This window comes from Cyanistes caeruleus, chromosome 10, assembly GCF_971803275.1.
Source record: "Cyanistes caeruleus chromosome 10, bCyaCae1.hap1.1, whole genome shotgun sequence".
In the NCBI taxonomy this organism is placed as follows: domain Eukaryota; kingdom Metazoa; phylum Chordata; class Aves; order Passeriformes; family Paridae; genus Cyanistes; species Cyanistes caeruleus.
This window is the reverse complement of record NC_141710.1, coordinates 10,678,187-10,702,145: the sequence shown is the minus strand read 5'-3', so window position 1 is coordinate 10,702,145 and position 23,959 is coordinate 10,678,187. Positions and strand designations below refer to the sequence as shown.

At 38.6% G+C, this 23,959-nt stretch overlaps 2 protein-coding genes across 16 annotated transcripts in view; one reads left to right on the top strand and one right to left on the bottom strand.

The window, feature by feature from the left end:
- PLS1 (plastin 1) overlaps positions 1-21,987 on the bottom strand; it is a 41,251-nt gene extending 19,264 nt beyond the window's left edge. Inside the window, exons 1-6 of one of the 14 annotated variants that reach the window (XM_086845003.1) lie at positions 19,996-20,071; positions 19,566-19,733; positions 18,024-18,097; positions 16,891-16,942; positions 4,136-4,243; positions 677-840 (exon numbers count right to left, since the gene is read on the bottom strand). In XM_086845003.1, the coding sequence (XP_086701129.1) occupies positions 677-840; positions 4,136-4,205 (234 nt within the window). In that variant the 5' untranslated portion in view covers positions 4,206-4,243; positions 16,891-16,942; positions 18,024-18,097; positions 19,566-19,733; positions 19,996-20,071. Of the gene's footprint in view, positions 1-676; positions 841-4,135; positions 4,244-5,764; positions 5,802-14,350; positions 14,789-16,890; positions 16,943-17,748; positions 17,785-18,023; positions 18,098-19,495; positions 20,227-21,809 lie in introns of those variants that run through there. The other 13 variants (XM_086845005.1, XM_086845007.1, XM_086845006.1 and 10 more) reach the window with 13 other exon arrangements.
- A 79-nt stretch (positions 21,988-22,066) lies between these two features.
- The window catches only part of ATR (ATR checkpoint kinase), a 41,133-nt gene continuing 39,240 nt past the window's right edge, over positions 22,067-23,959 (top strand). Inside the window, exons 1-2 of one of the 2 annotated variants that reach the window (XM_023933149.2) lie at positions 22,067-22,628; positions 23,313-23,404. In XM_023933149.2, the coding sequence (XP_023788917.2) occupies positions 22,570-22,628; positions 23,313-23,404 (151 nt within the window). In that variant the 5' untranslated portion in view covers positions 22,067-22,569. The remainder of the gene's footprint in view (positions 22,629-23,312; positions 23,405-23,959) is intronic. The other variant, XM_023933150.2, reaches the window with a different exon arrangement.

Below are 23,959 nucleotides of genomic sequence, written 5' to 3'. Positions count from 1 at the left end.
AAATACTGCAGAGGTCTCAGACTGACAAAGTAACAGACACAGTTAACACCTGGAAGCAAATATTTGCATGTTTAGAATCTCGGAAAGAAAGATCAGTAACTAATTCAACAAGCAACCTTCTGCAGTTAGCAGCAGTACTCTAACTTCAAAGCAAAACATAATCATCCCCAAACACCCACAAACCAACAGCCTGGTAAGCTCTTGTTTCTTTTAAAATGCACCAGTGGAGATTCTAATTTAGAAAAGCCTAAAGCTTTGAAATCTGCCCAGCGAAAGGGAAAACTTGTACCTCGCTCCCAGAAAAAAACAGCCTTTAGTATAGGGATTAAGCATAGTGAAGCACTAGTAAGAGCAATCAGAGACTGGTATCTAATTGTCTGCTCTTCTGCAAGGGCTGACCCAACAGTTCCTACAATATGCAGTCCTTCCCCTCACCTTGGAGGAAACAGAAAACAAAACAGACTGCAATTATTGTTCTTTCACATGCTGCTGAAATCAGAACCAATGAATTAAACAGGAGTGTGAAAGATAAAAATTAGAAAATAACTATATAGGATATTCTAGGTTGTCACAGAAAACTCAAAATAATAATTATATATAACAATATTACTTATTGTATCACATAATTCTCCACAGAAATCAGACAGTAGAGAAACATCCAAAGGGAATGTCTTACAGAGACAAATTCTTCAAAATTGATTTTCCCATCCTTGTTGCTATCTGTCACTAAAATGATTTTTTCTACAATCTCCCGGACTTTGTAACCAGGCAAGGGCAGACTTGCTTCTTTAAACAGGTCTTGAAGCTCGTAATCACTGACATACCCACTGTTGTCAATATCTGTAGAATCAAAGCACAACTGTTAAACTTATGTAAACGTATGCATATTCATGTACTAAGGTATGGTAACTGTTAGGAATAAATGAAGTGTGATAAACGCAGTTCTAGGAGATGAGCGTTCCTTTCTCTGACATAGATAAGTAAGTATGACCCTCTGTGGATCAGAGGGATAACTGTCTAGAACTTGTGCCATCTTGCTGTGGCTTTTTCAAGAACTATTTTATGATGCCAGAGCACAGATATAACAAGAGAACAAAACAGAAAATAGTGAAGTTCAAGATTTTCTTATTTTTTTAAGACTTACAACAAAATTATCTATAAACCTCCTAGTCAAAGGGACATCAGTTAATATATGCTTACTGCAATATTAAATCATTTGCAATAAGTAAGCTCAAATCTGAAGCATGTTATTATTAGAAGAGCACACTTCCACAAGAAAAACTATTTACACAAGAAGTCTGACTGACTGTATTTTATTTCTTATCCTAGAATGCGATAAACATTTTCTGTTCTTTAAAACTTTTGATGTGGTTTGGCTTACCTCTGAAGAATAAGTCTGGGATGATCTGTATCTGTTTATTAAAGGTGACCTTCCTTAATCTATTAACTGGATCTGCTGGGAGCAATTTGAGCTGCCACCTTCACTTACATTTGGCTCCCAAGGCTCCACATGGCAGGAATGTTCATGTACAAAGAATCAGAACACTTTTTTTTCAACAAGAGGTTTGAAATAATGGAAAGAAATTAATGGCTGTATCATATAAAAATATATTGAGTATCATTTGTGTTATTCATGATGAATAATACAGCAGTACAGAAACAACCAGTACCCTTTGTACTTTCACCTTTGGCCAATCTCTTTGCAGAAAGCTGTCTTAATTCGTCCTAGTATAATAAAGAATCATTTAACACACCCATGTCTTTATCCAAAATAACACATAAATTAATCAACTGCGTTACCTGCTCCTGTTTTTTTTTTTTTAAATCTATGCATATTTCCATAAATATAATGTATATACATATTTACACAAGGAGAATTTGAGCATGTCCAGTACAATGGCCTTACCTGTGCCTTGGCTACACAATGAAGAGAGTACTTTTAAAAGCAAAAAAGCTGTAATTCATATTGGTATAAATGAAGTCCAACCAAAACCAAGTCCAAAAGAAATCATATCCTGCCTAAGTAAGGCTGGATATGAGATCTTCAGTGACTTTCATGATTATATTAAAGCTCCTGAAAAATACTAGGAATAGTATTTTCCCAGCTCTATGAAAGATACATTTGAAAGAAATTTAAGAGAACATCCCAGTGAATCGGATTATGTGGCCACTTTTCTGACTTGTCAAGATGCTCCCACTTTTAGGTTTTTGTTTCATTTACTAGTTAAAAACACCTCTTCGTATTGTGTCTAGTATCAGAACTCAGCCAATAAATCAGCCATCCACCAGAGTGGATGAATGCCTCTCATCACAGAAGGGCAAGTAGAGAAACATGCTTTCATCTCCAGCCACAATTAATTGCTATACAGTAATATTTTTGTAATCCATTCTACACTATGTAGCTTCTGTACAGCTTCATAAGGCAGACACATTTTACTGCAGACAAAAGGCTAAAAACACGGGGCAAAAAACAATAATTTTGATTCTATCAAAAGTTCACAAATCAATACACAAACCTGATGTCTGCATATGTATTAATTCATCCCCTGGCTTGCAGACATGTAAGACCACACATAATAACTGGGATGGTCTAACCAGCAGAGGACATGAGCTCACTCAGATTACCAGCTATTTTATTTCTCTAGGTTCATCTTTCACAGAGGGTAAGTTTCCATGATGACAAGCTGAGAGTTAAATAAATGCCTTCTCTCAGTTTACAAATGTAGCTGCAAGCACTTTATCCATATAGACATTAGAAACATGAAAAAAAAAAAATTAAAACACTAATGATGCTTAATTTTTATGTTTTACATAAAGCATCAGGAAAAAATCCTTTTCAGTGAGTAGGAGCAGTACAGACAATTATTATAGCAGAAATATGAAAACATGCAGGCAGGGAATAGAGAAAAAAGAAGGCATACAGGTGGTGAAAACCAAACATAGAAAAGCTGTCAGACAACACCAGTGAGTCTCTACCTATGCTAACATCCTTCAGTAGGACTGATGCATGTATATAATGTTCTTCTCCTTGATCTGTCATTCCAGCACCTGCAGGATATAAACTACTTGAGCTATAGATGTCCTGATGATTGTTTAACAGCAACTCATGAATTATCTTCCATGGATGTATCTTCCTCCCTTTAGAATTTCTACTCTTTGTTTGGTCTCAACAACATCCTGAGTCAATGGGCTCATTGTTCTATTATTTATCATGAAGTTAGTTCTCTTTATTTTAATCTTGCTGACTCTCTACTGGGCATCACGTGATACCTGTATTGGCAGAACCTGAATAATTCCCTCTTCATTTCTCCATACTACTCCTGGTTTTCCAAATCTCTAACATACAGCTTCCCAATAGTTTCTTTACCAAGTAAAGACTCCTAACATTTGAGACTTCTTGCCTAAAATGATCCCATTCCCCCCATCATGACTGATTACAAACATGGTTGTTTGATTTCCTGAGCTGCACAGTTTCACATCACCCCTCAGAACTGCAGTAAATAAGAAATAAAGCAGATATGAATGCTCACAACAGCAGTGCAATCTGGAAGAAAGGGTTAGTTGCTATATAATTTCTTCCAATTTCTGTGTACTTGGATTAATCTGTAAACATCCTGTCAAGCATACAAAACTGTACAGTTATTTATTAACATCACCCACCTACAAAAGATCAAAAAATCTCCAAGTTGTTTACTTAAAACATAAAATCTGATTATATACATGAAATTATTAGTTCACCTAAGCATGCAAGTAAAGCAAAAACCAAGTGTCAGTAACTTAACATGACAATATATAACACCTGAAGCTTAATCGAACGTTTTTCAGAATTAAGGATTTCAAAAAACTGAATTTTGAGACCCATTATGTAGCATTTACAATAACACAAAAAATGCTACCACCCTGCAAGAAAATGTATGTTTTCAGTGCTGCAGTTGAAAGAATTAACACACCTAGTTCCAGTGAAAGTAAGGGGCTCTATGTTAACATTCTCTTTACATTTTTTAGATATTACTGGCAATACAGAGAGAAAACACAGTCCTATCAAAACCAAGTGATCCATAAAAATTTATTTGACACATCGTGAACAGTTTTGTAGTGTAATGACATCCTTATGATTCCCTTATTTAAAATATACCTATTTTGCCAAATGCTTCTCGTAGCTCTTCAAGCTCCTCACGAGATATAGTAGTTATGTTGTTCTCCATCTTCAGAGAGCAGAGGTGTTGTCCTCAATTGCTAATACCTAATAATAATAATAATAAAGAGGTAAGATATAAGGCAAGCTGTAATTCCAGACACACAGGTTACTGATCTATTCAACAAGAGGTACCAGACCTGAATGACATGTCCAGGCCTGTCACACTTAAAACATAACAAACACTTTAAAATACATCAAATACCTAGCAATTCTTTCCACTGTAATAGTGAGTGAAAATTCACAATAGCAGCCCCTGTTTACATACAATTGATGTTTTCATTTACATAGAGTAAGCACCGGCCAGCAACCTACCTCCATTTCTTGAGTGGTTTTCAAGCATTAAAATCTCCTCACACTTCAGCAGACAATTTTTGGAAACATTAATTTCTAAGTGAGATGCAGTCTCATTGCCAAGCAGTGGTTAGTGCTGGGATCTAGTCTTGCAAAGCACTGAGCACTCCGACATTTACACAACATAAACCTCAGTCGGACACTTCCAAGTACCTGCCTACAATCCGTCAGTGAACACTGGGGAGCCTTTCCACAATGGCCCCAGGAGCACCAACTCCTGAACTCCACCACTCTTCTGACACTCAGCTGTCTCCTACCACTGTCAAAGAGCTGCATGAAGGCTTTTACTGTGCAAAGATTGGAGTCATAGTGGGAATCGTTCTCTACTGACCTCCTTAGAAAAGAATAAAACTGAAGGCGCCTTCATGAGGGTTGATAAACTCCTGTGAAAGATTCTGCCTCTTGTCAAAGATGTACTACAAGAGGAAGATTCAGATTTATTGGTAGTAAGTGCAGCCGTGTAAAGAAGTCACACGCAGTTATCTCAACACACAAGTTTAGATTTGCATTTGCTATTTTCCACCGTGCAGTGCCACTGGCACACACAAGGCAAACCCAGGGCATGACAACCCTGCCTGCACCAAGCTCTGAGCAGCACCTGGCTGGAGAAAGAGAGAGAGCACAAGGTGCTACAGGTGGGGTTGTGCCTGTCCTAAATGTCCAAGTTTCATCTTTGCTCTTACTTTATAAGCCAAAAGTGGCTAAAATCCACCTTACATAAATATTTTCATCAAAGCTGTTCTAAGCTTGCCTGAGTTTTCCTTCTGCTGTAGTGCTTTTGCTTTAGATCAAGAAAAAACATATTCCTGGTATGACCAAGCTCAAAATAAATATATTCAAATCTGCTATATGCAGCTGCTTCTTCCACAAAAATCGTGCATGCTAGCAGAAGAGGACTGTTACCTGCTTGGACAAGACTCTAGAAGAAGAAACCTGACTTCTTGGTTTTACCATGAATCATGCCCTTAGGAGAGACAGTACCTTTGTTTCCCACCTTTTGTGGAAAATTTTCTTCCACGATGCTGTATAAACAGAGTTCTTAAAATACAGTGGGCTGTTCTAAATAGATCTTGTCTACTTGGGTTAGTATTTTCTGTGTCTTCACTGGGACTGCTGCTGTGGGTCACACAGGATATGGCCTTGAGTGTGGGTGGCAAGTTAAGTCTTTTTCCTTCATGTCACTAGATCTTATTTAAGTACTAAAATCCTCCTTACCTGTTTTGCTAAGCTTACTAACAGTATGTACCAGTCTCCATACTGAAAAGAAAAAAAAAATTAAAATATATATTCAGAAAGAATAACCTTTCACATAGATGTTTCTGGAGGTGCAAGTACCTTCACTAGGAACCTGATGTGGCAATTAAAGAAATAATGAACTATGGAAAAATTGGCAAAAAAAGAAGAAAACATTCAAATGTAAATTACTAAAGAAATTTAACAGGCTTCAAATCTTAAAAAAACAACACCAAAAACCAAACAGATGACACTCCTCTGAAATACAGAAATGGCATGACAAAGCATAAGTGAAATACTTAGCTAAGCAAGTATAAAAGACAACAGCATTTTTGCTGGCACCGTTAATGTTTTTAACTCTTTACCATTATCATGACTCAGATCTTATATATTTCTGCACAGTTGCATGCAATTAGTTTTGCTCCTGCCTTTTTATGATTAAAGATTCAGATTTTCTGTCATATTCTATTCCATAAAATAGCAATCTTTGATTTCCAAAGACGTTGATTATTTCAGTTACACAGTAGAAACATCTGTTCTTGAATGATGCAGAAAAATAAAGCTAATAACTGTTCTAAAGAGACAGCCTTAAATAGCCTATGATATCATTACAGGGTAAATTATCTGGTCAATCAAATAGCAGAAGTACTGCAATCATGGTTCTGGCATTCAGGAGAGACAGAATTTGAACATTGAGAGACAACACCTCAACTAGTCAGACATTGCAGACAATTCCAGTCCACGAACAGGGACCTTCTATCTAAGGTAATAAATACCTTGCACACCCAGGCTCATCACCACCCAAGACGATTCTGGGCACAGGCAATTCTGACAAGATTCAGCCTCCAAAGGTACTTGCGTCTCGGAACTATGACTACTTGTTGAAAGGTATATAGATTTACAGTGAACATTTCTCTGTACTCTGAGAGTGTTCATATGACACTTAGACTTTCTGTAGTCTCTGCCTACATGAAACCATTTCGTGCTGCTCCAGGATAGGGTAGGTACAGACACTGTTTTAATACTGATGAAGTACCCTTGATCCTCTCTTTAGTCCTTGAAAATATGTTTAACGTGAACTGACAATATTTATGTAGTCCTAGTCTGCTTTCTATGCCTAGAAGGCTTTTTCAATCTAAGGACAACTCACTGGACTCTGATGGAAATTATCCACATCCAGCATAACACAGATACAAACTAAAACTGGTACCATCATGGTATTTCTTTGTGTGCAGAGGAGTATCAGTGGCTGAGCAGCCACAAAGCATGAAGTGAATAGGGCCAAGAGCAGTTCCTGCCACATTTTTGACCTGTTATCAAAGCTGTCAGAAAAAACAGAGCACTTAATTGGCAATCAGGACCAATAGTTGTCTCCATCCATGCAGGCAAGTGGCAATTTCTTTTCTAGTTCTTAATTTCAAATTCTATTTGCCTCATTTCCACACGCAGCTGCTACTGCAGTGACAATGGAGTTTAGAATGCTGACTCGAGAGCTTATTTTCTTTTGTTGCTGTTCTTTTTGTCTGCATCAGGGACACACCTCCTCCATCCCTGCTGCAAATACTGCCTATTGCTGCATCATTCTTAAAGCTGTTGTCTATAATGACAGCCAAGAGAGCGTCATTTGCATATACAGGTTGTGCTTTTATGTCAACAACCAGCTGGTTATTACTATGTACTATATATAATTACAAAACATGAAAATTCTCCTCTTATTTGGCTTTGAATCTGCTACAGATTTTAATGGAAACCACCCCCCAATACAGTTTTTAACCTGGAGTATTCCTGTGTTAGTTATCCAGGATGCTTTAAGCTGATGTGATGAGAACAAGGTAGCTTTCAAGCACTACTGGTGTCTTTTAATCTCTCAGCAGAATAAACTATGAATTCTATCCAGTCTCAGTGAGAAAATAATGCATTATAAGGTATAAGACACACAAAAGAAACTTTAAAACAAGCATATCCATCACATATTCCCTGTAGACAGTAAGGAAAGAGGAAATGCTAATCAAAAATTACTGGAAATATTTACATATAATAAAGATTCGAGCAATGGGACTAATACACAGAATGCTAGCTTGGTATGAACACACACACAGAGGTTTCTGATGTTTTTCAAGAAGATAAAACTATCCAGGTTTGTTTTTTCTGTTTATTTTTTGGTTTCCCCTCCCCAACTCATCTCAAACTGAAAGAACTTTTTACTTATGCCAAGATTATTCTTGTCTTTCAAGTAAAAAGATGATTTGGGGCCAATTGAATTGATCCTTTAATAAAGGACAAATCGTATTAAGTGTTGTACTAGTGGTCTGTAATAAAACAGCAGTGGAGATTAACCTTTCTTAATTTAATACAGGTTAAGTTTTTATCTTATTGTGATAAGTCTCAATCTTTATGACAAAATGAATAACCATTAGAGTTCAGGGACTTTAGAATTTTATTATTATTGTTGTTTGCCCAAGTATAGGATGTGGAAAGATAGTTTATCTTTCCTGTATCACTGGTAAGGCTGCAGCAGACATCATTAGGAAAGAAATGCACTGTATGGTATGAAAGAAGCCTCTATTGCGGAACACAGTCACGGAATCACAGAATGTCAGGTTGGGAGGCAACACAAGTATTACCCAGTCCAACCTTTCTTGGCAAAAGCACTCTCTGGACAAGATGGTCCAGCAGCCTGCCCAGCCAAATCTTAGAAGTCTCCAAGCTTGGGGAATACACCACTAACCTGGGAAGACTTTTCCAATGGCTGACTGTTCCTCTTTGTGAAAAACTGTCTTGTGACCAACTGGAATGTCCCCAGGAGAAACCTGTAGATGTTACCCCTCCTCTTCTCCATGTGACTTCTTTTAAAAGGCAGTAAGCACCCTTTAAATACTGGAACATGGTGATAAGGTCTCCCCTAAACCTTCTTTTTGCAAGGCTGAACAAACCCAGTTCTCTCAGTCTTTTCTCCTACGGCAGTTTTTGGTCCTCTGATCATCTTTGTGGCCCTTCCCTGGAGCTCCCCAGCCTGTCTGTCCACATCTTTCTTTGTGGCAGGAATCAAAACTGGACACAGTACCCAGGTGTGGCCAGCTCTCTAATTAGTTCAGAAAGAAATAATGTAGACCGATGAGCAGTGGTCTTTATAAAGAAAAAAGATAAAAAAATAGGTCCACTCCAAATACAGCAAAGATGATATTTACTCATCTTAAAAACAGGAGAGCACCAAAAGGTCAAATTAGCTATACACATACATACACCCAATACATATATGTATGTATGTACATATGTATATACATATATATACACACACACATATATATATATAAAGGTAGTGCAAGAGTACAAGCACACGGCTAATTTTGGAAAGAAGAGACGGGGTATTCATATGGTATAAATTACAGTTACTAGCAGAGGAGTATAAAGAGCAAAGCTCTTCCAGTATGATACAGTCACTCTGAAGTTTCACAACCTGGAACACTCGGAGATTATGTTTTTCAGTCTGGATATATTTGTGATGATCAAAAGTATTTAATTACTAGAAGTTAGAGGAAAACAATGAAGGAATATATAAACCAATATTCAACATATAAGCCAATAATCCATGGAATTTTCCTCAGTCTTTTATGAATGGCATTACGTAACAAACAAGGTACAATTTAAGAAGGAAAAACAGTATTTTTAACTTTATCAAAAACTGCATGCACTGACCTTTGTTAAAGGAAGACTATCACACCAGCCACAGTGATAAATTCTGTGTCCACAAAATACGTGTCTCATGAAAGGAGGACTAGATGTACACTGAAATTAATTACTCATTCCATAGGAATTTATTCAACATAGTACAGTAACTCTGGTCAATAACAGAATCAACATTTCTTACATGACTTTAAGATAAACCAGGATGACTCATAAATAAGCAGTAAAACAAGCTGAGTTATCTAATTATTAGACTGGTCTTGGGACTACTCTGAGTTCACTTACTGTGGTATAAGTACAGAACCATTTCATGAGGCTCAGGACAGGATTAAGAGCAACTCTCTTATAAGGCAGACAAAAGCTTATTTGAGAAAGATACCTTTGCATCCACACAAAATGCCTCCAGCTTCCTTTGGCTGCTGAGTGTACAGAATAGCCATGCAAATTTATCAACAGTATCAGTTTCACGCAGTTTCCTTTGCATGCATCATTCAAGAGGATCTCAAACTGCCTGTGCTTTGTGTTGTTGCAGTCAGCAGTTCAAATAAAATATATCAAGAGAAACCTTACCTATGCCTATACCACTTGTAGGCAAGTAATTTGGAAAAAGGGCTGTTGCACACTGAGTTCATGGAAGAACCTTTCATAAAACATTCTATAAACCTAACCTGTTTACAGTCTAGCTACACCAACATTTTGGGCTGAATTTCCCCAAATGGATTAACTCAGATCACATGTGACCCATTCTGCTTTGGTTAATTAGTTATTTTTTCAAGATTTCTACAAGTTTCACCTGCTTCCACCACAGAGCTCCAAGTACTGCCATCAAGAGCAAATCTGAAATAGTGACATTCTCTGTGAAACTGGGACATTGAGGTGACACAAGTCAATACTACCAGCCCTGCAGAGCTGTGCACACAACTTACTACATTCTAATTATATTTTGTGATGTTTATGAATACTGTCATCCATAATAGTAATGGTGAAATCACTTCTGCAAGTAACAGAACAGCAAAAGAGTAATTTTTTTTAAATTTCTGTAATACAGTGTCCAAGGCTCCCTACCTGATAGCAAACTATTTCCAGGCAAATACATAAATAAAGCTGCTTTCATGCAACAAGCAGCTTTTCTTTAGGACTTGAAAATATCAGGCAAATCAGTATTAGAAAAACAGAAATGAGATTTTTCTTACAGATCTCTTGATAAGACCCAACACTTGTTTTTCAGAACACAAGATCAGATTGTCTAGAAAAACAATGTACTCCTTAACCTGAAGCAAAATCATTCTACTTTTGAGATGAGATTTATGTTTTCCATGATGAAAATGTCAAGGTTCAGCATCTTAACAATCTTCATATTTTATGTAATTCAAACATATTACCTTTCCAATAAATTATGGAGCACAGAATCAAAGTGTATAATACAAAATAATTAACTGTGCCATAATACAACAGCAAATTAAAGGACATAAAGCTTCCCTACAGAATTTTTAACATTGTTAGATTCAAAAACTCTGACCCAAAGTATAAGCGGGATACATTGAATCTGCCAAAGTGGCACTTGTTCTCATTTTTATTAAGAACAGCTTTTAGCTTGATGAAAGTTCAATAAAAGCATGTAGATGGTATCCAAATTATGTCAGGAGAAGTACCGACATAAGGAAAATGGAAGCGTAGGAAGAACCTGAATACACACTAGCTATAAATCTTAATTACCTTTTATGCTATCTCAACATCTTTCATGGTTTTCATTCCTCAACAACACAAATATTTAATCAAGAAAAACACAAAAGGCATAAGGACTTTATTTTTAACATAAACATACCAACTATCCACCAATAAGACTGTTTCCACTATGAAGTGTTTTCAGATATTTTATTCACTTTTCTTTGTGCATAAAAGCAGCTTATGAAATAGAATAAAGAAGAATAGAGCTATTGCATTCTAGAGTAGAAAAGGATGGTCCTATTAGGTCTTTTTAAAGATGTTTGAGCCCATGGTAGGCAAACAGCTTGGAAAAACAAGTTTAAATGCCAGGATGACATCAGAAGCTCAGAAGGTGTGCTGCCAACCTAAAGCAGTTCAGTTCTGGAACATCCTATCAAGCCTTACAGCTGGCCTAAAGGAGATTAGTTACTTTGGCATTCAGGTGCAGGACATCATCCTTATTACCACAGCAAAGGTACCATGGTTATTAACAACATGTTTTTCAATTGTATTCCAGCAGCTTCAACTGGAGTAAGCTGCATTTGCACATTTTCACAGTCTCTAATAATCATGGCATAAATAAAATAATGAAAAACTTCAGAAACAATTAAGTGTAATGCAATTGCAATCTCCTTCCAAGAAGGAGGGAAGCAGTTCTTGTTTGGTGCTGCCATGGAAACACAAGTATTAGTGTAAACATTTGAAGTCTCAGTTCCACAGTTCATTACACAGAATGTCATAGACATACTAATATTTTTATTTTCCAATAGGGAAGTATTTCATACAACAATAAAATCTACATGCTGTTACTAACACACAATTGCAACACAAAGACAGAAAACAATGGGCAAAACAGTGTCAAAAGTGGGACTAGGGAATTCCCCTGGGAGACAAGACCACACAGAAGACCTTCCATTCATTAAGCAAATCCTGTAACAAATGTCTCCTCAAGGATGTTGGAAAATGTATATTTGTAGAAACCACTAGGATTGTAATACATGTGACCTTGTGGGTGTTGTTCTAACCTTCCCAACATAAATCATTTTAGTGTTGTTTTACTTCCACCTTATCGTCCAGAGTCTAGAAGATTTTTTACCTTTTACTGACACAGTTAAAACTAGTGCTTACAAAGGAAATTCACAAGTTCTGGTATAAAACTCGCTACCCATTTCTGCTGTGTGACTTACACTTGAGAGATCCATTTTCATTTCTGTGTTTCTGATATATGACAATATACCGTTACTACCGGGTCCACATCTATTTGCCATTAAAGTCACGTGTATTTCCAATGAAAAACTTCATTCCCGTTAGTCATTAACCTGTTTGTCATAGACAGCTCAAGAACACTACTTAAACTGTCCACTGTAACCCACAAAAATAATACTAACAGAAGTGAAGCAACCCCACCACCACATCTTCTTATCCAAAAATCTGAAGCAGGATTTTTGAACATAAATTAAACATTTAAAGGCACTGTTCTGAAAGCAAAACTCCTGCTTTCACGTTTCACACATGGCAATGTATTTAAGCAATCCATAATTGCAGACCTACATTCAAATTAATTAGCAAGGAAATAACAGAATTAAGGTGAATTGGTAGAAGAAATCTCTTTACATGTGTAAACATCAAAATGTTTACAGTGGTCCAGGAAGCATTTGACTGAGCCTTGACCAGAAAAAGTTCAATCAATATAAGGTATTGTTTCATTTATCTGACATATTCTTATCTCTTCTCACCATCAATGTCATTTGCCTTCTGGATAGGTCATTTGATACTCTCCAAAATTCAGTTTATTATACTGAAATCTATATCCCATGCTGATTCATCATTTGGCTTCCCTTTACATAAATGTGCTAGACCAAGTTCCTGGAGAACTTGTTCAAGCTCCCATCAAGCACCTTTCCTGCTCTTCCTGTTCCAAAGGCTTCCCTCGCCTCACTGACCTTGTCCTCATATGAGTAACTTTGTTTGTGCATCACTTCTGAATGCATCCACACAGTGACCTGGAATATGTCCTGTCTCTGGAGGGCCACAGTGGACAAGATCATGCTTTCCAACTAACACTGGAAGCTGTTACTGCAGATGCTGAGACCAAAGGCAAGGAAAAAAATACAGGCTGAAGCAACACTACAGCAGTCAAACACAGGAATAGTGATAAAGTTAATGTCTACGAAGGTCAAAGCACCATAGCAGTTTTAGCATGCAAATACATGTTAGAAGGAAAGAGTACCAGTAACACAGAGAAAATTAGATGAGAAACTAGGAAACAGTTTACTCATAAAACCCCTTTGATTACCAGTAACTGCTCTGAAGAACAGAATTATTTTTTAAATCCAAACTTGAAGTGTCTTTGTGACATTTCATTAGAGCAAACTACACTAAAATATAAATGGAAAGGCTACACTACTAAAAGCAAGTTCATTCAGCAACTCCATCCTCAAGTCACTCTTTTGTGTCTAGGCTGACATTACATATCAAGTTTACAACAGCAAAAGAGAGAGTTAAAAGACACACTAGCAAATGATACTTAATCTCTTTCTTCCTCTGTCTACGTTTAGGAACATGGAGCTTTTGTTAGTATGCAACTACAATGACAAATATAAGCTGCATTATTTTTAAAGGAAATTCCAGTTTGAAAACACTCCAAAATTATTACTGAAATACCTGTATCAATAAAAAAATCATACTCAGAGCTCATGATGTGTTGACAGAACCCTCACTTGACAGTAGGACATTTTGGGTATCCCAGTACTCTCAAATAAGACTCATAGGTCAGAGATTATGCTTTAATTATTCTTTTTCTTCCTTAATAAACTATAGCACTGCTACTTAATTACTAAACAGAAAAGCTAATGAGAAGCAATAGTCTGGATTACAAAAATAACTTTTCAAAAAAACCCCACAAATCAGACCCTAAGCAACTAAAACCCCCTTGAAATATGGAATAGCACCTGTCTTCAGTTTTCAAATACTTCCCATTATTATCAGATTAACTTTTTAAGCCCTGCTTTCCAGTAACTGGAAAGACTTGAAGTTTGTTTTAGAATTAAACAGATTCTTGTGTATTTTCCCAACCCCCACAAAAAGTGCCAAATTACAATTTCACAAGGTATGAGCTTCACGGTTGAGACTTTGCAGGATTTTTCATTCTGTCTATTCCAATCAAAGTGTACTCACCTTCAACTGTTTAATCTTTTACAATGTCACTGATCTTTTGCAAAGCTGTCAGTATTTGTCCCAAGCCTCTGTTTCTTCCAGGTTCGGTGCCACTTGAGAGGCAGGACATACTGTACTCCCTATTCTTTGCTGAGGAACAGGCTTCAGCCTTCTATTGCATTCATAACTTCAGAAAAGGATCTTTTTCTTATGCCAACTAGAACATTATGAACCATTTTTCTCTTCTCTGAGCATGAAGATAACATTTAGTTACCACGTAACTGAAAGAGCAGAACCATGAACAAAGCTCTAGGTGAACAGCCTAAGAGGCAGAAATGGAGGGAGGTGTTAAAGCAGCACAACTGCAACACTCCACAGAACTGCCTTTATCCTGCCTTCCCTGTGGCTGTTCTTTGGTAGCTGAAGCAGGAAAACTCAGCTTGCTACAAATAGTAAAACTCCAGCAGAGACACAGGCTAACTCTTACTAATGAACTTAGTTTTAAGGTCACCCCAGAAGTTAATCACATGAATATCATTAAGAGTAACAAGAGAAATGCATTCATTCTGTACTCAGCAGTTGAATTTACAGCCACATATTCTTCATACTCTGGCTAATTGCAGTTATAAAATAGTACTGAATAGATGAGTGGTGCCAGAATATTTTCCACTTTTCATTAATTATCAGATGGCAGTATGGCCTTCTGACATCCACTAATGCCTCCTTCAGCTCCACATGGTTCAAAAGATTATTAGATTAGACTGATCAGCTACTATACTGCAAGCAAGCCAGGATTTTCTGTCATGGAAAATTCATAGGTTATTTTTGGGTTTCTTTTTTCATTGGTCCAGCTAGAGGGAAAAGGAGGGTCCTCCACGATACATGGCAAAAGCAACTGGCAGCATTTCAAAGCCAGTCTCTGCAGAGCCCACAGATGCCCAAGTGCTACCTGCTTGCCAGCTCATAGCTTTAAGGAGCTATGTTTGCCCAAGTGCTGAGGATAAAAGGAGCACATTAGTAAATCTGAGTAATTAAAGCTAAATAGTGTATTGTTTGTACCTTCTAAACTAGAAGACTATCTGGGGCACACAGGAAGTTCATTTGCTGGTGCTGTAGTTCTTAATAATTAGGCCAGAATAAAACATCTACAGTTGTTGCCAACTGTCATTTTTAATCATATTTTGTAGATGAAAAAGAACAAAATTCCTGAGCAAATTTATTTTTGTAACTAAATTGTTTAAAATCTCAGCCCAAGGATTCCTATGACTAGTAGGTAACTATATTCTTCAATGAAAGCCATTTCTGATGCTTTGGTGAAAACTTTGTCATCTCTTTTGCAAACATCAGAAACCAAAATTAAAAAAATAAACCTATCAAAATCTTGTGTTTAAACAATTAATCTTTTTTGATAGTTTGAGCTTGCAACATGAACAGACATCCCTAAGCATTTAAATCATACATTGCAAGCATGCAACAGAGTCATGAGTTTAAGAAAAAAAAAGTCGAAACAAAAGATATATCCGGGCATTTGTACTAAAACAATGAAAATCTAGCATTTTATTCATTGCTGGAAAACAATGCATAAAAGTGTACATGATTTTTTTTTAATTCAGAATTTTTGTTTCCTTTTTATAAGTACCATGAAGAAAATAATCTTACAAAATAGTTAGGTTAATGAAAGCCTTTACAAAGCAAAAAACGATGGTCTAAAAAAATATTTGTTGCTTTAAAATTAATTGCCCATAAAGTACCCATTAAGTCCCATAAAGTGAGAAAGATACAATTATACAGTTTTCTAACATGTACTAACTATAAGGAACAATACTTACAACACAGAAAACACTGTAGGCTGGATCACCTTTGTAATGAGCCTCTTTGCTGAAACACTGAGTGTTCTTAAATATAATATATTTACATTTGTTTTGTTTAGCCATTTTAAAATGGCCCACGATATAGTGACAATTGTTTGCTGTCACAGCCTGCAGTAGGTGCTACAGCATACCAAAGCTGCCAGATTACAGTCCAAAGCCTTCCCAAACCATGACACTTTCAAAGGAAAACATTAATATTTCTTACACCATTCCTAAGTCACTTGTTCAGACTTTGAGAGCAGATTTTCACATATTTGGCAAATGAAATACATAGCCAAAAAATGAGCCTTTGATGATCAGCTGTGGTCAACAGATAAATCAGTTTGTTGGCAAATCATCTCTTTCACAAGGACAAAATGTCTTGGAGATCATATAAAATAAGCTTTTTATTGCACATAATACCTTAACTGATACGTTTTGGATTTTAGTTAGCTACAAGTCTACACCAAAGGAATCATCCTACTCCTACTGACCTTCACAAAAACTCAGTAACTTTGTCACACTGTTTACCATCACTTTACATGGTGACATTTAATGAAAAATAATTCATATTTCTAAGTCTCCAAAATTAATACTCTTGATCATTAAACAATACCCTATATTTAAAACCCTGTTTTTAAGTTTGTAAACATGAAACAAAAATATTTATTGTGCTGTTACTGTCACTCAGCAAGTCAGTACTATGCTTACCTTCTGAAGCTTTCCCACTATTGCTGGTCTGTCTCCTGCTGGGTGAGGAGTCCTGTGGGAAGCAGCACATATGAAGGGACATCTTAATGAAGCACTGCTTAGGTAGCACACAGACTCGAGTCAATCACTCATCCAACATATGCTTATTTCACTGAGGAGGGCTGATATGGATTAATCCTATTGAGTTTAAATGCCTAGGTGTTAATTTACTTAGTAAAAAGCAGAATGGCAGCTTAAAGAATAAACTATAAGGCAGAAGAGTCTGTTCCATAGATTTACCACACCAAAAAAAAAATCAGGAGGGAAAGCATGAAGAAATTTTGGAATACAGCCAAAATATGTGCTTCTATTATTTTAGATAAATTCATAATTTCTACTTTCCCCAAGGCAGTCAGTCTGTCAGACAGAAGTTCATTAAAAAGCCCAGAGTGGCTGACCCAGTAGCTGTCTTTCACACAGCACAAGGGCTACCATTTCAGGGTGGAAGCCACCTTATGAAAACAAACACAACAAGAGTGCCAGAAGTAGGGATTTGCTCTGGCATGACAAAAAGCAAGTCTTGTGCTGCTGCCAAGCTTCTCTTGGGAGCAGCTTTGGTAGGAGGTGACCAAACCACCTTGTCCATGGTGAAAAGGCCAGTCGGGAGGTTTGAGTTTCAAGCAGAATGGTCAAAGATTCTGGAAATATTAAGGAGTGCAGACATTAGTTTTAATTATTTTTTTAAAATCTCTGGTAATGGTAGAATAATGAAATCACTCTTGAGAGATCAAAGATATAAAATGCCAATGATTAAGATAAACAAGATATCAGCTTCTAGAAGAATTTGTCCAACAGGTCTTGCACTAGTGAAGTAGTTACCTCTGTATGCAACTCCAAGCAAGTGACGACTAACCCCTTGAAAAAAGAGGGAATTATTGATATGATTTAAAGGATAATTAACTCTTTAAAAAAAATAAATTCTTGATAAAATCTAAATTTACATGCTCTAATATTTTGTAATTTGGGCTGTGAAAAATATTCTGCCCCACACAATTAAATACTCAGCCACAATTCAGTGGTTGGTAAGAGTGATGATAAGTAAAATGAAATATGTCTTAATATTCAATTATTTCACATTGAATACATCATATTACCTGGAAAGGGAAGAGGAAATCCTCACTAGCTTCAAGTAATTAAATCTTGATTTTATAACTCAAGCTTGGAAGGACTAGAAACGTTGCAGAAGCAAAACAATCAGCTCAATGGAAAATTATAACTTCATACTACTATACCTCTAGGATATGAATGAAATAATTTCATTTCCCTTTGTAGTAAGGTGATAAATTAGTGCAAAGAGAAGCAGTAGGACACGTGCAAACATAATGGGAGAAGGGGAGATGTGGAGTTAAAAGCAAGACAAAAACATTCCAAACTATAAAAATTCTGGAAAAGAAAACTTATTAGGGAACACCTGGTTTGAAATAAACACTTAGGTCCTGAATCTTTGACAGAAACCAATTCTTGAAATCACATTCAAATAAATACTATCTTGCTGATAACATATGACTTAAGATTTCAGCTTTTCTACATGTCAATGTCTTTAATCAGTCTATTCTAGCACTGATTATTAACGAGATGAAAGGACGAATACACTAATTGATTGAAAGTGGGAAATACTGGATCCAGCTTTTTTTTCTCCTAGTGACTATTATTATTAAGGAAACATCTGCCAAGAGAGCCCTGAAAGTGGGTTGATAATCCTTTTCCCACCAAAAGCATGCGTAGAGAAGCACACATTCTGCTTTATGCATAATTTATTTCTGAGACTTAGCAATACCATTCTCTTTGATGAGCTATTGTGATGCAGTACCTTTATTCTCCTTGGACACCTGTATGTAATAGCAAGTACACACCTCCACATAAAAACCTAGGAGTTCATCAAGTTACACTTAGAAGTAGCAAAACAATTATGTAAATAATAAGGCCATGGCTAACACTTAGCATTCCCTGCATGTGACCAGATGAATGAAAGCTGAAATAATCTAATTAGTAATTTTATCACAAATATAATACACCAGTTAATAGAGAAATTATCATCCTTACTGTTTCATATTCAAGCCCTTTTTGAAATATTTAGCAACAGAAATGATTAAAAACCTTAATAAAGAATCCAGTAATGCTGAACAGATTCTATCAGGAACCTGGAATTTCTGATCCATATTGATCTGACCAATGTCAGTTGTTATTTTCATTGTTAATACTGCTTTACAACTCATACCACGATCACCAGTTGACTGTTCGTTCCATGAATGCCAGACTGAAAATAAGCTAATAAGACAACACCTTCCACCAAGATCTTAAAACCTAGGTTATAGGTTGACCAATTTCAGTTTTTCAGCTCAGTATCTTTTCCTAGAACTAGATTTATAATTATTGCTTCCTTATTCTCTGCTACAGTACAGTGACAAAGCATAGCAAAATGTGACTTGGAGCACTCAGAGCCTCTTGGGTGTTACTACAGCAGCCCTGCCGATGAGGAGCCATAAGCACACCCTGATACTGAGTGAGACTGCTTAGTCCAGCTCACAGGACCTCCATGCACCATCTCGGCTGCATTTCCCCTCACCTCTGCTCAGAGCCTGTAGGTCACAGCTCAGAGATCCTGAAGGCATCATGAAACACACAGGTGCACTTACATGTACTCCTTTTGTCTGCCTGCAGGACAGCTGAGATTGAACGGCAGTCATGCCAAGCTCCTGGGAGAATAGCTCACAGACATCCACAGAGAGTATGAATGGTAATGCCTCAGAATTAAACAATGAATTGTACAAAAGTACAATTAACATGCTCTTGTGGCCTCAGACCTGCTGGTCCAATGCAAAGTCACTCAGTGTCTTAAAATAAGTACAATGACCTGCAGAGGCATGCGGTAAAGAAATAATGAAAGCCAAGAAGAAGAGAGGCCTGAGTATGGAAGAATCATGCAACTATACAGTGAGAGGATTGCTCAAGTAGGGAAGAGAGCAGAAAAAAAAAATAATTAAAGCATTTTAAAAAAAAATTAACAGCAGCTTTGGCAGAAATCTTGATAGTGCTGTATTCACTGAACTCAATTCTTAGCTGTACCTATCTGCATGAATTTCTTCCCCTGACCCAAGTTCTGCAAGCTGGGCTCTGCTCATCTAAGATTCCTTTCACCAATGTGAAACAGCTGCATTGGAGGAGAAAACAGAGAAAGGTCTCCAAGCACACTATCTTCATTAGCAATTAGTCACTCTCTTCAAATGCATGATAACCTGCCTGCTTCTCCTCCTGGGGGGCCAAGAGACATAAAAGTGCAACATAATGAGATGAGACAAAAACAAGGAGATGCTTATCCTGTGCTTAAGAAAAGTAAGAAAACCAGGTGTTTCAGGTGCTGTTTCCCTGGAGGGTCTATAAAACACTAGGCTGTGTGAGACTTCTTACCTCCTCATAGCCCAATGGAGTTATGGGCACTCTCATGTGGAGTCAGAATTCTAACACCATGAGAGCTGGGGAAATTTGATGGTATGGTGAGAAGTCAGTAGATGGGGCTTTGCAACTGGGAAGTAAAATTCCCAGTGAAGAATGGGGAGCAGGAGGTCCCTCTAATAAATTGTTAGAGGTACTTACTACAGAAAAGAAAAAAGCCTGAATTGCATGCTCAGTAAATGCTCAAAGAAGCTGTACCATGAATTTATGTAGCATTCTACCTGTGACAAATGAAAGCATTTCTGCAACAGCTGTATTAATATGGTCACTGTTGTCTCCAGAGACTTCCATACAAAATAACTTTTTTTTATTAAGCACTTCATGTGCACACCTATGCTTTACCAGTAAAACCAATCACTCACCCTATGATTCAGTAAATTTAGTTTATTTCTTAGGATAACAGAGTCTTCTTAAACTTTCTAGTATACCAACAATATCCTGCCCTCTCTTATGTTCATCAGGGAGTTTCAACTCTACATCAAATTGGCAAGCAGTACAATTTACACCTTCCTTAGTCTGATTGTCATTTCAGTCTTGGAAATTAACAGCCAAAATATTGTTTTCACAATAACAGATACTTTAAATTGAAATGAGGTAGAAAATTTTATGTACAAAATAACACTGATAACAAAACCCAGATGTACTTTGTCCTCCTGAACCATTGAAGTTCTACTTTACCAACCATATATAGCTTCATAGTTCCTGCTTTCCCTCTAGGAATGACTCTAGAAAAAACTTTTCATAAAGTCAGCTGGTAGAAAACATTGCAATATACGCTGAAAAACAAACTAAGAAAAAACCCAGTTATATTTTGTAAAGTTTCTTTAAGTATTTTAGGTCTGTGCCAAGTTACCAGCCTTTAAAAGGCCAGCAGAATTTTATTGAAATGACAAACGTGTTTTGCAGGACAAAAATAACTATTTCTGAATGAAGCATTAGCAATAGGTTCCCCGAAAGCATTCATCTGAAATGGTTCAAATAATTAAAACACACGTGGTCTGTTTTACATGCAAGCGACACAGCCCTAGCACAGCGCAAACAGGCAACAGAATTACCCTCCGAGAGGATTTTATTTCAACCCAAAAACATGGCTAAGTAAAGTTCATAAACACTTGCGGAAAGACCCGGAGCTCCTACTGACAAAAACAAAGCTCAGAGTTCAGTGTCCCCTCACGTGTTGTCTCTGCGGCTCACACCTGCCCATAACCCCTTGTTTTATCCTTTTTTCTCCTGAACGTTCAGGACGCGCTGTCCAGGTGGGGCCAAACGCTCCCGCTCAGCCCCAGCACCGCCCGCCCGCGTCCCTTCTCATCAACACCTCCCGTACTCTACACACGTGAACGTTTCGCAAAGGAAACATAATATAAAGCAACGTACGTTCCAAAAAAAGTAATAATAATAACAAAAAAAGAAAAAGCATATCTTACACTGCTCACCGCTACCTGTGTGGAGAAGCGCCGAGCCCGCTCACCGGCCGAACGCGCTCCCCCGCCGGCTCCGCTCGCTCCCGGCCCCGCTCCCGCCGGACGCGGCGCACGGCAGCACCTGAGGGGCAGTGCCAGCCCCGCCGCGTCCCGCCGCCACCTGCCGCCGTGGGGCCGGCCCGGGCGGGCGGGGCGATGGCGGGGGCGGGCCGGGGCCGCTCGGGCCGGTCTCGGCGGCCGGCGGGGCTGTCCCGCGCCTGACACCCAGGTGCGTCCCGCCTGCGCGGGCAGTGCTGCCACGGCCGACCTGGGGAGGCGGCGGGCGAGGAGGGAGCTTGCACCGAAATATTCTCCTTGCCGCTTCTCACAGTGCGCGCGCTCCCCTCCTTGCTTAAACCACTCTCAACTCTGTGAAGCTTCCTTTCTTCCATCCCCCTGGAGCCCCCGCCCGTACTCCGCCAGGCGCCCGCTGGGGCCGGGCGGTCCCTCAGTGCTGCTGCCGGACCGGCCGAGGCTCGGCGGGGTGCGCTCGGCCCCGCTGCCTGTTACGTGTCCGTGCAGCGCTCCGCGCAGCAGAGCCCCGCTGGAGTGGCGAGCTGCCCGCCGGTGCCATCAGGGACCGACCCGGAGCCGCCGCGGCTGCTCCGTATGTGGGGACGAAACGGTTAAATCCGAGCAGCGCCGGGGGAGGAGCTTTGGGCCCTGCCGGCCGCCGTCTCGCCGTGCCCGCCCCGCGCCGCGCCGCCCGATTCAAAGCGGAACCATGGCGGAGCAGGGCCTGGGCATGGCTTCCATGATCCCCGCACTGCGGGAGCTCGCTGGGTAGGACGGGCCCGGTGGCCGTCGTGCAGGGCGTGTGTATGCGGGCGCTGTGCTGCGCTGGGGGAAGCGGGTCCGGCATGTGTAGCGGGGAAGGGGAGAAGGAGGTGTGCGAGGTGTCCTGCGGCCGTGCCCGCGCCTTCACCTCAGCTGGTTCCTTGTCCCGCCACCTGCCAGGGTCTGTCCCTCTCTCCCTCCCGGGTGGTGCTGGCAGATCCTGACGTGAGCGGCCTGGTGGCCTCAGAGCAGCCGGCGTCCTGGGGCTGCTGCTGTGTGTGCTGTGAGCGCTCCCTGAGAGCCGCAGAGCTGGAACTTGCCGGGCTCTGGAGCTTCAATGGCAGCACGAGCACTGTAGCTTTGTTTTGCAGTAGGCAGCGAGCTGATTTGGAGGTATATGAGATATAGATAGATAGATAGATATAGTATATCATAGTTTACTGAAGATGTGACCCTACAAACCCTGACTGCTGAGGAACAGGCCTGTCACTAATACAAGAAAATTAAAAAAAACCAAACAAACCAAATCCCCCCCAAACCTCTACACAACATCAAGAAATCAATTTGTATCCATTTTTAAAGACTTCTAGAAGAAAAGAAAATCAGTGTTTAAGTTGTTGAGATAGAATTCAAATAATTCTTTTGTATTTTAAAAGTGGTAACATTAAAATATCATTCTTTTAATTTTAGTGCTAGTCCAGAGGAATACAACACAGTCGTGCAGAAACCAAGACAAATACTCTGCCAGTTCATTGACAGAATTCTTACAGATGTAGATGTTGGTAAGCATTATGTTCCTATCTGTCTGCTTTATACTTCAAGTAATTCCTGCCAAAAATAAAATTTTAATCTCATTTTAAGAAAGTTTTAGTTGAATACAGTACCATTTCTAACTTATTTTTTAAAGAAGTCCCTGATGATGTATTTTCTGTTAGGATGTGAAGTTCCCTATGTAAATGAACCATACACACACACCTCCAAAGGAGGGGCTGAATGCAATGCAGGGTTGTGTGAATACACGTGCTCACAACATTGAAAAGCAGGAGTGTCATGTAAGGTCGCTGTTCACGAGTAACAGAGCTTGCAGTTCTTTATATTCACATGTGTTTTTCAGAATTGAAATATTGTCTGAATCTCAGTTAGTTTCCTTCTTCTACTAACTAACTGCATAGGATCCCTGGGGGATCTGGATAAATCTGGTATGATTGAGATACCTGTTTCAATGGAGCAGCATGAGATATATTCAGTATTTTGTTAAACTTTCTGCTTCAGTAAGCTGAAGTTACCATTTAAAACCTTTTCTATTCTGGAGGTTTGAAACAAGTCTCAGCATTGTT